Source organism: Myotis yumanensis, unplaced genomic scaffold (genome assembly GCF_028538775.1).
Source record: "Myotis yumanensis isolate MYYU_CA2020_CCGP unplaced genomic scaffold, mMyoYum1.0.hap1 SCAF_15, whole genome shotgun sequence".
Lineage (NCBI taxonomy): Eukaryota > Metazoa > Chordata > Mammalia > Chiroptera > Vespertilionidae > Myotis > Myotis yumanensis.
In genome coordinates this window covers 52,203,157-52,215,931 of record NW_027223766.1, presented here as the reverse complement: position 1 = coordinate 52,215,931, position 12,775 = coordinate 52,203,157, and the positions used below count along the sequence as shown (strand labels likewise).

Genomic DNA, 12,775 nt, shown 5'->3' with positions numbered 1-12,775 from the left:
CTGATTCCATAATTCTTATTTTCATAAAAACATGCTCTTCCCTCCCCCTGGTACAACGTTCCCATCCTGCCTCTGGCCAGCGAGCAGGGGTGGGTCCCCCCGGTGCCTCTGGAGATGGGCACTCGGGATGATATTCTAGCGAATCCACTTCCTGTTCACAGTGACCCTGTCCCTGTGGAGTCTGGGACTCCGTGAGCCCACGCTGCCTTAGGCCTTTGATCCTCGATTGAGTCCGGCTGTGGTGACTCAGCAGGTCTGCAAGTACAGGAGCCTGCAGGGGCTGACTCTATTCCTGCAGAGATTAAATGCTGAGCCCAGAACCACCCACAGGCCCGATTACCTCATGGCTGAGTCAATGCAGAGCGAATGCCCGGGTGGTGTGGGCCCCTCCAGCTCACACTCCCAGTGGCCCTCCCTCGGGCCTCCTGAGGACACTGATGGCCTGCATGGGGCAGCCCGTAGATCTGTCCCCAAGGGACAGAGATCTTGGTTCGGGTTCCATTTCTCTGTCACTGGCCAGGTGCCCGGGGCAAGTGACTCACCTCCTCAGGTCTCAGCTTCTTCACTTGCTATGCAGGGGCCTTCTTAGAAGTCACATGGTCGCTCAGTAGTTGAGCGTCGACCTATGAACCAGGAGGTCACGGTTCGATTCTCGGTCAGGGCACATGCCCAGGTTACAGGCTCGATCCCCAGTGGGGAGCATGTGGGAGGCAGCCAATCAATGATTCTCATCATTGATGTTTCTATCTCTCTCTTCCTCTCTGAAATAAATTTTAAAAATATTTTTTAAAAAAAGTCCTGGGGTAAATTGGGGTCCGGGATTTGCACTGCTGCCCAGGTGCCCTGAGCCTGCGACAGCCTGTCTGTCCTCCGACCACCTCTAGGACTCTGGGCTAAACAGCCTGGCTGGCTGTTCCTTCCTGCATTTAGCAGGTGCTTTCACTCAGCACCACTAACCCAGACCTCATGGACACATGCTCCTGCCCCTGGCCTGCTGGGGAGTTCTGCTTTCTGCTTTTCTTTTCGAGCTTCATGAGCTATGTGACATGTGACTTTGTGGGAGTGTAAGGTGCACAGCGTGATGATCTGATGGGCCTCTGTACTGTGAAAGGATGATGCTAAGGTTGCTTATCGCACCCATTGCCTCACCTGGTCACCACGGGGGTGTTGGTGTGGTGGGCACATTTATGGTCTGTTCTCTCCGCTGTGTGACAGCTTTCTCGCTGCAGTTCAGTCCGACAGACTCGTCGTGTGTGGGGCCTGTGGAAAGCTCAGGTCCACCGCCGCTGTCCCGTCCCCGTGGCGCAGTGGGCTGTCGAGCCGTGAGAAGCGGTGTGCGAGAAGCGGTGTGCGGTAGAGGCGGTGTGCTGGGTTTATAGCCAGGAAAGAAGGAGCCCAGTGCTGTTTTCACGCCCGGTGCTGAGAAAACAGATTGAACACTGAGGATTAGGCATAGGCATGGAGGCCAAGGCGGGATTCCTGCCGGCCTCTCAGGAATCAGCTGAGATCAGTCTTTAATCTCAAGTGCTTAGAGGCAGCGAGATGTGGAGAGGGAGGGAGAGGAGATGGATGGAGCCCTGGTCCACTGGCTGCGCTGTGTTTACTGAACACGAGGCGTATGCAGCTAGAAGCCTGGGCGTGGTTCTGGATATTTAAGGCAGAGTAACCCTGCCTTTGATTAAAATGCATCCCATTCAGCATCTCAGGCTATAACCAACCAGATTGGCAATGCCCCTCTATCTACACTCACTTCCTGGTCCCCTGGTTCCATGGGGGTAAATACTGTCCCTGTGCAACTGGCGTCCTGGTTTATGTAATCAGCTCAGCCTCCTCAGGACTTTGGGACTTGCCAGGTAGGCATTCAGCTGCACGTGGCCATCTTGCTGTCCAAAAGGCCTCGCCTGTACTCAGTATATCCACTCTGACCGTCTCTCTGCGCCACCCCCCCCCCAAAACCTCTCCGTCACAACCCATCTCGGTTCCTGGCAACTCCATCCGGTTGTCGAGGACAGCATCTTAGGGCAACTCTTGACCTCTCTCTGTCTCACACCTCATATCCGAGTCAGCCGGCAACCCTAGCAAAACCTCCGCCTATGACGTGCCTCACCTGCTAATGCCTGGTGTGAGCACCACCACTCCCGCCTGGATTTGCACAGGACCTTCCCTCTCCGATCCCCCAGTGCTGCCCGAGCCCACCCTGGTCCCCTCACACCACAGAAGCCAAACGGCGCTTCGAGTCCTCTCCAGTGTCCCCTCGTGGGACCAGAGTTGAGGCTTCATTTGCTGAGAGTGTTCAGGTGAGTCACGGCTGCTGGCTGTCCTAGGTTTGACACCTGGAGGGGACTCGGAGCCCCAGACTGCAGTAGAGAGGGGCAGACGTGCCCAGCCTCCCTCGGCACCAGGACTGGTCACTGCGGCCAAGAAGTTCGAGTTGGGCAGGTCCTACTCAAGCTCACTGTGGACTAACACCCTCGTCCAATCATGTGGCCTCCGGAAGCGCCGTGGGAACCCCCTCCTTTCTTGGTGAGGTTGTCAGCGGTTTAGGGGAGGGGCGCAGGTGTGGGTCTTGGAAAGGAAGTTGCCTGGCCGGATTCAAGGTCATCTTATAAGAACTGGTGACCTTTATTCTTACTCGATGTTGCCATTGGTGTTGTTAATAATGACAAAGTACCTGAAAGTAACAATCAGATAACTTATCCACCTATTGGTAGGAGGTGTTTTCTCATCACTTAGTATCAATACATATTCAATAATTAAATTGTATCCCAATGTATTGGTGCAGCGGATTGGACGATGAGCCCAAAGTAGCCGTCTTGGGTCCTGGCAGGGGCTGTGCAAAAGATCTGGGTGGCCCTGGGGTCTTTCCCGCCCTTTCTGTGTCCACTACTCCTCATCAGCAACACCTGGGTGAGCCAACACGATGATAAAAAGCACAACACAGCTTTTGGCTTGGTTTTTGTTAATCCTCACTTGAGGATATTCTTACCATTGCTTTTCAGAGAGAGTGGAAAGAAGAGAGGGAAGGAGGGAGGGGGAGAGAGAGAAACATGGATGTGAGAAAGACACGACTGGTTGCCTCCTGCACCTGCCCCAACCGGGGCGGGCAGCGAACATGCAACCCAGGTAGGTGCCCTTGACTGGGAATCTAACCCACGACCCTTTGGTGCGATGTTCAACCACTAAGCCACCGACCAGGGCACAAAAGTAGCTTTAAAAGGACCTGGTGCTTACACGATCTCATGCCCTGCACCGGGGCTTCCACGTGCCATAGCCCATCTGTCCGTCATATACAATCAATGATTGATTTTCCAGGTGAGAAAGCCTGTGCTCAGAGGCTATGATTGCTCCAGGTCAGGCGCCTGGCGATCCGGTGTCCTACCAGGGCCTGTGGGGGTGAACGCCGCGGCACCGGTGCCACCGTGTCCTCACAACCTACCTTCGTCCCTCTGCATGAAGACCCAGAGCCGGGTTGCTTCCCCAGCCTGTCCTGCACTGACTGCTGGGCCGGCGGTGGGGTCGGTCTTGCCAATTAGAAATGTTCTCTCTGCCGAGACCCCGGTGATGGGGCGACGCTGCGCAGCAGATTTTCCGGTCTGAGGTTCCCAGTCGCCCGTGTCCCCGCAAGCTGTGCGGAAGCAGGACTAATCAAGCTAATCAAGCCACGCGCAGGCGAGGAAAGTCAACGTTCCCTCAAATCAAAGGGGACGTGCTGCCACCTGTGGGCATCGCCGGTGCCAGGGGCTTGGGTGAAGTCCCGCTGGGTATCGCCTCTCGGAAGGAGCCTTCCTTTCACCAGCAAACGGAGCTTCCCCGGGCGACCGAGACTGGCAGCCGCACCTTTTCCAAGAGCAGCGTGGCCACCTGGCCACCCACGTGGATCAGAAAGCCCAGCTGGGCTGCCTCGTTGGGCAGGAACCACCAGATAATGTGAACAATGGCAGCCGAGTGAGACACGACAAAATATTTTATTGTTTGCTAGCAAGGCCAGTAATTTAACAAAATGTCGTGCGGTCTTGTCATGGTGGCTGGATACTGTCAGAACAGACGGCTCAGTGGATGAGTGTAGAGTAAAAATATAGTGGCCACTTCCTGGGTCTGCCTTTTCTGATTCCTTTTGAACACAAGGCCTCCCTTACTTGTCAGGACATCCCCGGCTCTACTACCAGGCCTGAGAGTTTCACCCAGGATCAGCTGCTCTTCCACCGGCGAGCTGGTCACATGGCCAGCTGCAGAGTCCACATCCCTGACCACTGTGTAGTACTGCCTCAGGAGACTCAAAGAAAGAGAATGTTCCCCACCAGGGGGCGCCCCCATATCAGAGAGCAACGGTCGTCAACCGCTGGCCTGCGGACCACTGGTGGTCTGTGAGGTCCGGAAGGTTGGCAGCTGCTGTCATAGACTGTAGAGAGCCTTAGTGCTGGGTCTGCCATTCTGTCTTGTCAGGTATGGTGTGCTGTAGGCATCTCTGCATCTCGTCCACCCAGACCCTCATCCCGTCCCAGCTTCCCCACCTGGGAGGCCGGAGGAAAGATCAGGATCGTGGATGGGGGACAATGTCTGGGTCCCACATGTCCTAGGAAATAATAACGATATTTTATCTCTAATGACATATGGGGGTTGAGTATCATGCCAGTGGCACTGCCCCGTCTGCCTGTCCGCCTGTCCTGACAGTTCTGTGAGCTGACACAGGAATTGTCACCCGTGGAGAAAGGGGCTCAGCCAAGGAACGCTGTTAGGTTTGCCAACTTGGCTCCCAGACTTCAGAGTCTTGGTTTTGACCTTTTCACAAACACAGTGATGTGTATCTGAGGTCCTGGCCAGTGTCCCTGGGTCAGACTGGCTGTTTCATAATAGACTGGATGGGCAAGTGATTACCACTAAATGTCACAGAGCCCTGTTCCCATCAGAGAATAGATGCCTGCTTCTGTTGGCTTTATAAGAACTGCATGTGGATTCCCAGGCGCTCACAAAGGGGCCATGTGGGGGTTGGAAGGCATAACCTGGGATTTGTTAAGGGAGCCGCTGTTCCTGGGACATGTTCATTCATTCATTCATAAATTCATTCATTCATTCCTCTGGCACTGGGTGAGTGCCAGCCATGCACCAGCTTCGTGTTAGTTGCTGGAAACAGAGGTGAACAGGGCACGGCTGTCTCCTCCAGCAGCTGTCATGATGGAGATTTCTAGAATCAACTGAGAGCACGTGTTTATTAGATTTTTTTTCTTTTCTCTCCTTCGTGTGGTGGTAAGAGCTGTAAGGGACACAAAGGAAGGAAAAGGTAGCATTTGTATTCTCTGTGGTTTTGAACGTATTTCTTCCAACATATTTCTGTAGACGCATCTGAGGTTCCAAATGATGAGTCACCCCCTGAAGGAAGGCTCCTTGGCCTCCAGTGTTTTAAGGAGGAAGTATTGAGACGGTGCTTTGGAATTGGTTGGAAAAGGGTTTGGTATCTGTCACCAAATGGGACTCCGGAAGGTGTGGCAACAAGACTCCTCTCTGGAGTGAGTGCTCGGTGCCCTTGGCCGGCCTCCCTGCTGTGGATAAGTGGTTCCATATCAACCATGGCCCGCCCGCCCAGCGTGGCTCAGTGGTTGAGCGTCGACCTATGAGCCAGGAGGTCACGGTTCAATTCCCGGGCAGGGCGCATGCCTGGGTTGTGGGCTCAATCCCCGGTGTGAGGTGTGCAGGAGGCAGCCGATCAGTGCTTCTCTCTCAACATTGATGTTTCTCTCTCTCCCTCTCCCTTCCTCTCGAAATCAATAAAAAACAAAATTGGAAAACAACAGTGGCCTGATGTTTTGCTTGGTTGGCGCTTCAGATGCTGCTGGCTTTCACGGGGGGTTACGGAGGACCGAACGAGACCGCATCTGCGAGGGCTCCTGATACAGGCCTGGGCGCAGTGGCGCTTCGTAAGTCTCGAGCGTGGCTGTAACTGCGCCGAGGCCCGTCGGATAGGAGGGGGTGCAGGCCTCTGGCCACGGGCGCCCCCTTTCTGTCCTGAGAAGACGCTGTTGGGAGGTCACGGCTCGTGGCGATGTGGGGTCGGGGGCAGTGGTGGGATCCCTGTCTCTTCCTGTAACGATGCAGCTGTGGACATGCATCGGTCTTTTACTAAAAAAATACTTCACGTGTCGTTCTGCATTTGTAGAAACGAGGGTTTGACAGGTATTGGCCCCTGAATTCCACCCGCGTGTCTCATTCTGTGCCCAGTGCTTCAGGGTTCGCGCCGTGGCCACGGGGGCCACTGCTCACTGCCTTGCGAGGGCTGTTACTACTCCTGTGTGGTCACTGATTTAGGGGCCAATGTTTAAAATGCTGAAGTGGGCCTGGCCACTGTGACCGAGTGGTTGAGTGTCGACCTATGAACCAGGAGGTCACGGTTTGATTCCCAGTCAGGGCACATGCCCGGGTTGTGAGCTCACTCCCCAGTAGGGGTGTGGAGGAGGCAGCTGGTCCGTGATTCTCTCTCAAGACCCTTCAGTCCGCAGGCTGACGCTCTGTCCACTGAGCCAAACTGGCTAGGGCCAGACAACATGTTTTTAATTCTTGGTGAACTCAGCTTCCTGTCTCCAGTTGTCCCGCCCCATCCCTTTCCCATTGTTCATGCTACAGAGCCAGCCTCCCTGGGGCCGGATGACAATGCATGTCTGGAAACATCCCTGGTTCCCTAGGCCCTTAGGATTGAGTCTAGGTGTTTCTAGAAGAAGCCAGCAATAAGGAGTGTGATCTTCTGCTCTTTCTTAGGTATTACCAGGTCCGCGTGGCCTTGAAGGTGTCCTCAAGGATCCCCCACAGACTGAGCGCCTCCGTCGTTGGGCAGACAGGTGAGCAGGCGGTGGAGGGGGCTCATCCCCACTGGCAGGCCTTCATGGGTCACTGCGGGCACGGTGTGCCCTCAGGGGTCTGCAGCTCCCCATCGCTGTTGCCTGTGCTGTGCCCCCTCCCATTCTGTTTCTGCCAGAAGGAGGTCGGTGATCTTGACTGAGAGGAGGGGTGTGAGCCCTGCTTCCTGCTGAGATCTCGGTGGAGGAGGGAGCCTCTGAGATGTGTCCACTGACACGTCTGATGCCAGCGCGGGCCCCCTGCTCCCCTTCGTGGGCCCCTCTGTGTGTTCAGCCATGGGAGGGCGCTTGGGCAGTCACCCTGGCCTGCGATCATCCAGACTGATGTTCTGCTGCCTGCATGCATTTCCGAGTTAAAAGAAAGAAAAATACAGACGAGTAGACAATGAGGTGTGATGGATTGACAAAGAGCCGGAAGAATCCAAACACGTGGGATCCGCTGACATCTGTGACACTCATTCATGCAGCGGTCTTGTGGGGACATAGGAAATGCTGGCTGTGGTGTCTAGAGAGGCAGAGTCCAGCATGGCTGTGGTGGCTCAGTGATTGAGCATCGACCCATGAGCCAGGAGGTCGCCCGTTTGGTTCCCTGTTGGGGCACATGCCCGGGTTGTGGGCTCCATCCCCAGTAGAGGGCGTGCAGAAGGCAGCCAATCGATGTTTCTCTCTCATCAGTGTTTCTGTCTATCCCTGTCCCTTTCTTGCTCAAAAAATCAATAAAAACATATTTTAAAAAGAGAGAAGCAGAATTCAGTGGTGTGAGGGCCCCAGGCTCCGGGCTTTCCAGGTACTTGCTGTTCCTTCCATGTCGAATGCCTAGCCCTTCCTTCCTCACCTTTCGCCCCTCGAGTCCCCTGGACCAGCAGAAGGGATGTACGCAGCTTCTGCAGGGCAGTCCCAGCCCTGTCCAGTGGCTAACTTCTGACTAATTCTGAGCTCCTCCTCACTACCTGCTTGCACCCAGCACCGCCCCTCCCAGGCCACCCACCTCAGTGCCACTGTGGGTCACAGACACCTGGGCCCACTGGGGAGGATCACCCCGGGCTCCGGGGAGCACTTTGCCCAAGACAGGAGCTTGTTCCTGTCCCTGCCTGCACCCCCAACTCCCGCTGTGACCAAGTGGTTGTTATACAGGAATATGGGACCCCAGTGGGCCCAGGTGCCCGGCCTGGCTGAGAGCAGGGGTGCCTCTGCTCTAGGCCTTCATCCCAGGGGCTCTGAGGGCTGCAACTGCTCTCTGTGCGAGCCCTGCCTGGAGCCTGCTTTTCTCATTGGTCTGCAGGGCCTGCTGCGGCCCCTGCCAAGCTTCAACGTTAATAACTTGTAGGAACAGTTGTTGTCACCTCCAGACCAGCAGCTGACACCCCCATCCCCCAAGTTAAGGCTCCATATTTCCGTTTCCTTTGGTTTTTCTTTTTCTTTTATATATATTTACTGATTGATTGATTTCAGAGAGGAAAGGAGAGGGAGAGAGATAGAAACATCAGTGATGAGAGAGAATCATTGATCAGCTGCCTACTGCATGCCCCACACAGGGGATCGAGCCCACAACCCAGGCATGTGCCCTAACTGGGAATCAAACCTGGGACCCTTTAGTCTGCAGGCCAACGCTCTGTTGACTGAGCCACACCAGCTAGGGCCAGTTTTTATTTTTGTAGCATTTATGACATCACAAGGAATGACTACTTGAGGGTTTCTTTTTCCCCCTCTTACTTTTGTATAAATTCTATGAGGAAAGAAACTCTGTAGCTTAACCTCATGGTATCCCGCCTTCGCCCTCAGGGCTGATGTGCTGAGTCAGTGGCGGATGGAGGGATGAGTGACAGGAACTTCACTTCCTGACCACATTAAAGGACCCTCTGCCTTCCCCCGAAATCCTGCGGAAAGCTGCCCATGAGCACACGTCCCAGGATTGATCACTTCAGTCTAGAGGAGAAGGTCGGGTCGATATTGTTCAAGTTTCACGCACAATAGAAGTCGCGAGTCCTGAAAATGAATGTTCTTGTTTTTCTTCCCTGGAGTAAATGTGCTTTCCTCCGCTGCCTGTGATAGGTGTTATTGGCTGGCCCATATTTCCCCGATCGGCAGCCATGACGCTAATGAATGGCCATTGATCGGGCAGGGAGTGAGCGCACCTGGCCCAGGGCTGGGAGGAGGTGTCTGGTTTTACTTTCCATCTCAGAGAGTTTATAAATGAGGAGAGAGACAGAGGGAGGTGTTTGGGGGCCACTGCTGCAGCTTGGTGGCTAATTTTGTCTCATCAGGTGCATAACTAGCCTTCTCTACAGTTTTTATGATTTTTCTGTAATGGTCAAGTAAAAAGGAAATTATTATTTTTAAAATATATTTTTATTGATCTCAGAGAGGAAGGGAGAGAGAGATAGAAACATCAATGATGAGAGAGTATCATAGATGGGCTGCCTCCTGCACACCCTACACGGGATCAAGCCCGCAACCTGGGCACATGCCTCGACTGGGAATCGAACCGTGACCTCCTGGTTCATAGTTCAATGCTCAACCACTGAGCTATGCCAGCAGGGCAAAAGGAAATTATTTTTTTAAAGATTTTAATCTATTTTTTAATCCTCACCAGAGGATATATTTTCCATTGATTTGTAGAGAGAGTGGGAGGGAGTGAGGGGGCAGAGAGAGAGAAACCACTGCCCTGACCTTTCCTTGCCGCCCCCCCAATACTAGCCAGTTAGCCTGGCCCTGCCCCCACGGCCTCACACTCCCTACAGTCCTGGAATCAAGGACTTAGGCTGGCCCAGCAGGTGGCCTACAGGATGCTGCTCTCTGATTGGTTCCTGGGCTAACCAATTTGGATGGTCCTGCCCCCTTTCTTGACCTAGGTAATGGGGAAGGTGAGGCATAGAGGAGAGGGTGCAGGGAGAACACCCTGTGAATGGGGAGCGCCACAGTCATAGCTGATCTCTCTGGGCTGGTCAGGTGTGGCTCAGCCCCGGGCAGTGGGACTGGCCCTCGGAGGGACCTTCTGTCCCTGCAGAGACAGATGCAGAGTGATCACAGGGGCTCACCCGCTCAGCAGTGACTCTCAGGGCTCCGTACTAGTTCTATAGCGGTCCCCACTGGCCCCTACCTTCCATGGTCTCCATGGGCTGGAGGAACCCACAGGGGACACAGCTGGGAGGGGCGCTGCCGCTCTTACAAACATCAGATGCGTGCTGGTGGCTCTGGGCAGCAGATGGCCCAGCAGATGGTGCGGGAACGCGGTCACATAGCAGGGTCTCCTGATGGCCTGAGAACAGAGTGGGTTTCAGGAGAGAAGATGGAGCCTGGGTTCTGAAATTTGCAGAAAGCCGGCCCTGCGTTCAGGTGGTTCAGTACAGGCTGTCAGCACAGGACCGGGGAGGGGGTGGGGCTGGTCCCCGCAGGGATGCAGGGGAAACAGAGGCAGCCGCAGAGGGCTGGCTGCCCTAGCCCAGACCCAGCTCCCTCCCACTGTGCTCATCCAACGCCTCTGCCAAATCCTTGGGCCTGGGTGTGGGGAGCTTGGTCAGCTGTGCGTTCTGTAAACATTGCCTGGCCTGGCACTGTGGGGGCCGGGTCTGTGGTAAGCCCTCACCTGGACTGGGCCTTCCCCACGGTCACGTAGGGCCAGCTCAACCACCGTCACAGTCACATACCTTGTATTGCAGTGTATTGTTCTGGTTGTTCTATTTCATTCTCAGCTTGCTGTGCCTGGCTGATGAGGTCACATTTGCATAGGTGTGTACACACAGGAGAAGCGGTATATACAGGCGTGGACAACAGGGGGTTGGCAGGTGCAGGGTGATGTGCTTTTCAGTCAGTAAAGCCGTTGTCATCATCACAACCTGCGTGTCTTTTTCCACGCGGACAATTGCGGACCCACTTGTGCCCACCCCGTGTAGGACCAGGTACTATCTGAGGTTACAGCATCATGGGGGAGGGGTCATACTCCCCACAGATGAGGGGGGGATGTACCCTCCATGGCGAATTCCTTGCTGGGCCAGGTGTATGCACGGCCTCGAGGGCCCACACCTTGGACCCCAGGTCATAACCCCTTAGCGACATTCACATATCCATCATCATCTTCAGATCTCGGCCTGTGCCTGGTGAGCTGGCCCAGGTCACAGTGTGGCCCAGCTGACCTCTGACTCATGACCCAGTGGGCCTGTGTAAGCCCCCAGAGTCATCCCCGGGGCCCCAACTTTTGTGGAGGCACCCTTATTTCTGGAAATAGGTGTCCTTGCCTGGTAGGCCCACTCCTTACTGGGAGGAGTCTGTCCCAGTCCACCTTCCACACTCCAGACAAAGTCACCAGGCTCCTGGGCCCTTCTCCCCCGGGAGCCCCCTTCCTCCTGTGCAGTGTCCCTGCTGGTGGTGACAGGGTCTCCCGGGAGCGTGGCAGCCTCCATGGCATCACAGAAGGTCAGTCTCAGTACCCGCAGTGAGTGCCCCGGCCCGACCTTCAGAAAACACTCCGGTGCTAGGAATAGTCACGTCGCTCATTTCCTGGAAAAACCCAGTGAGCGTCTCCTGCAAGTGGCTTTCTCTTCTGCCCGTTCCCCGGAAACCTCACCAGCTGGGCCCCCAGGTGGCCCTGTGGTCCCTGATTCTAGAAATGCCCAGGAAGCGATCGTCCTGGGACCACGTTCGGCTCGCCAGGGAGTCTGCTCAGTGGGGAGACTTGCACAGTTCAACACACACTCCTACCCTCATCTCAAGGAGCCGCACGTCCATCATGAGAAGTGGGCAGCCAGGACTCTCCCTCATTTACGCTCTGATTCCGTGGCCTGACCAAGGCCACACGGCAGGAAGGGGGACTGGGTGGGGCCTTGTTCTCGGGCCGGACCGACACCGAGGAGGCTGCGGTCTGAGGGTCTGGGGGCTCACGGCCCCTCGCCCTCCTGTTTTGCAGAGGGTGGCAGCCTGCACGCGGCCTGCGTCCACGAGAGCACCGTGCACAGCCGGGTCTTCCAGATCCTGTACAGGAACGAGGAGGTGCCCATCGGCGACGCCGCTGTCTTCCGGGCTCACCTGCTGCTGGACGGTGAACGGGTGAGTCGTGGATCCCCCAGCGGCCACGCGCCTCGGTTCCTTCCCAGAGTGCGGTTCCCGCCAGGGCTGCTGTGTCCGCCAAGGGGTGAGTGGTCCGGGGAGCGGGAGGTCTGCTCTGGCGTCTCCCAGATGCGGGATTTTCCGACCTCCCTGCTCTTACTCACTTAGATGCTCGTTCTTTCACTCCTACACTCGCTCGTTTCCCAGCCAAGACGCTGCCGTTGACTGACAGGCGGACTGTCATCCACCTTTCCTTTGCCCGTTTGTCCTGTTAGGCCACCTATGGGTGAGCCCGTGGGAGTCTGTGAGCATCTGCTTCGTGCAGGGCTCTGGGCCCAGCCTCTGGATGAGGGGCGACCCTGGCGAAGGCCGCAGGTCCTCTGCCCTCAAGTGACCGATAGCTCATCAGGGAAATGGTCCGTGTACCAGCACCTGATCGCCGAGTCCACTGCACTAACTGTGTGTGCAAGTGAGCACCAGTGAGCCAGGACGGGGAGCTGGGCTCTGGGGGACGCCAGTGGTTCTCAGGGAAGCCGGCTTTGGGGTGCACATGCCGAGCGTTCCTCAGGCTAAGAGGAAGAGGAAGGGCGTCTCTGTGGGGGAACGGCACGAGTAAACGCTCAGAGGCCCAGGAGCCTCGTTCTATTTGCCGGAATCATGGTTGCAGATGCCCTGGCCGGACTGGCTCAGTGGATAGAGCATCAGCCCGTGGACTGAAGGGTTCTGGGTTCGAGTGTGTTCAAGGGCATGTACCTCGGTTGCAGGCTGGTGTGCAGGAGACAACCAGTTGATGTGTCCCTCTTACGTCAATGTTTCTCTCTCTGTCTCTACCCCTCCCTTCCACTCTCTCTAAAAATTAATGGAAAAACATCCTCGGGTGAGAATTG

General features: G+C 55.7%; 1 protein-coding gene across 2 annotated transcripts in view; it reads left to right on the top strand.

The window, feature by feature from the left end:
* The window catches only part of FAM135B (family with sequence similarity 135 member B), an 88,716-nt gene that overhangs the window by 40,122 nt on the left and 35,819 nt on the right, over positions 1-12,775 (top strand). For both annotated transcript variants that reach the window (XM_070392403.1, XM_070392402.1), the window contains exons 3-4: positions 6,748-6,827; positions 11,749-11,888. In XM_070392403.1, coding sequence (XP_070248504.1) covers positions 6,748-6,827; positions 11,749-11,888 — 220 coding nt within the window. The remainder of the gene's footprint in view (positions 1-6,747; positions 6,828-11,748; positions 11,889-12,775) is intronic.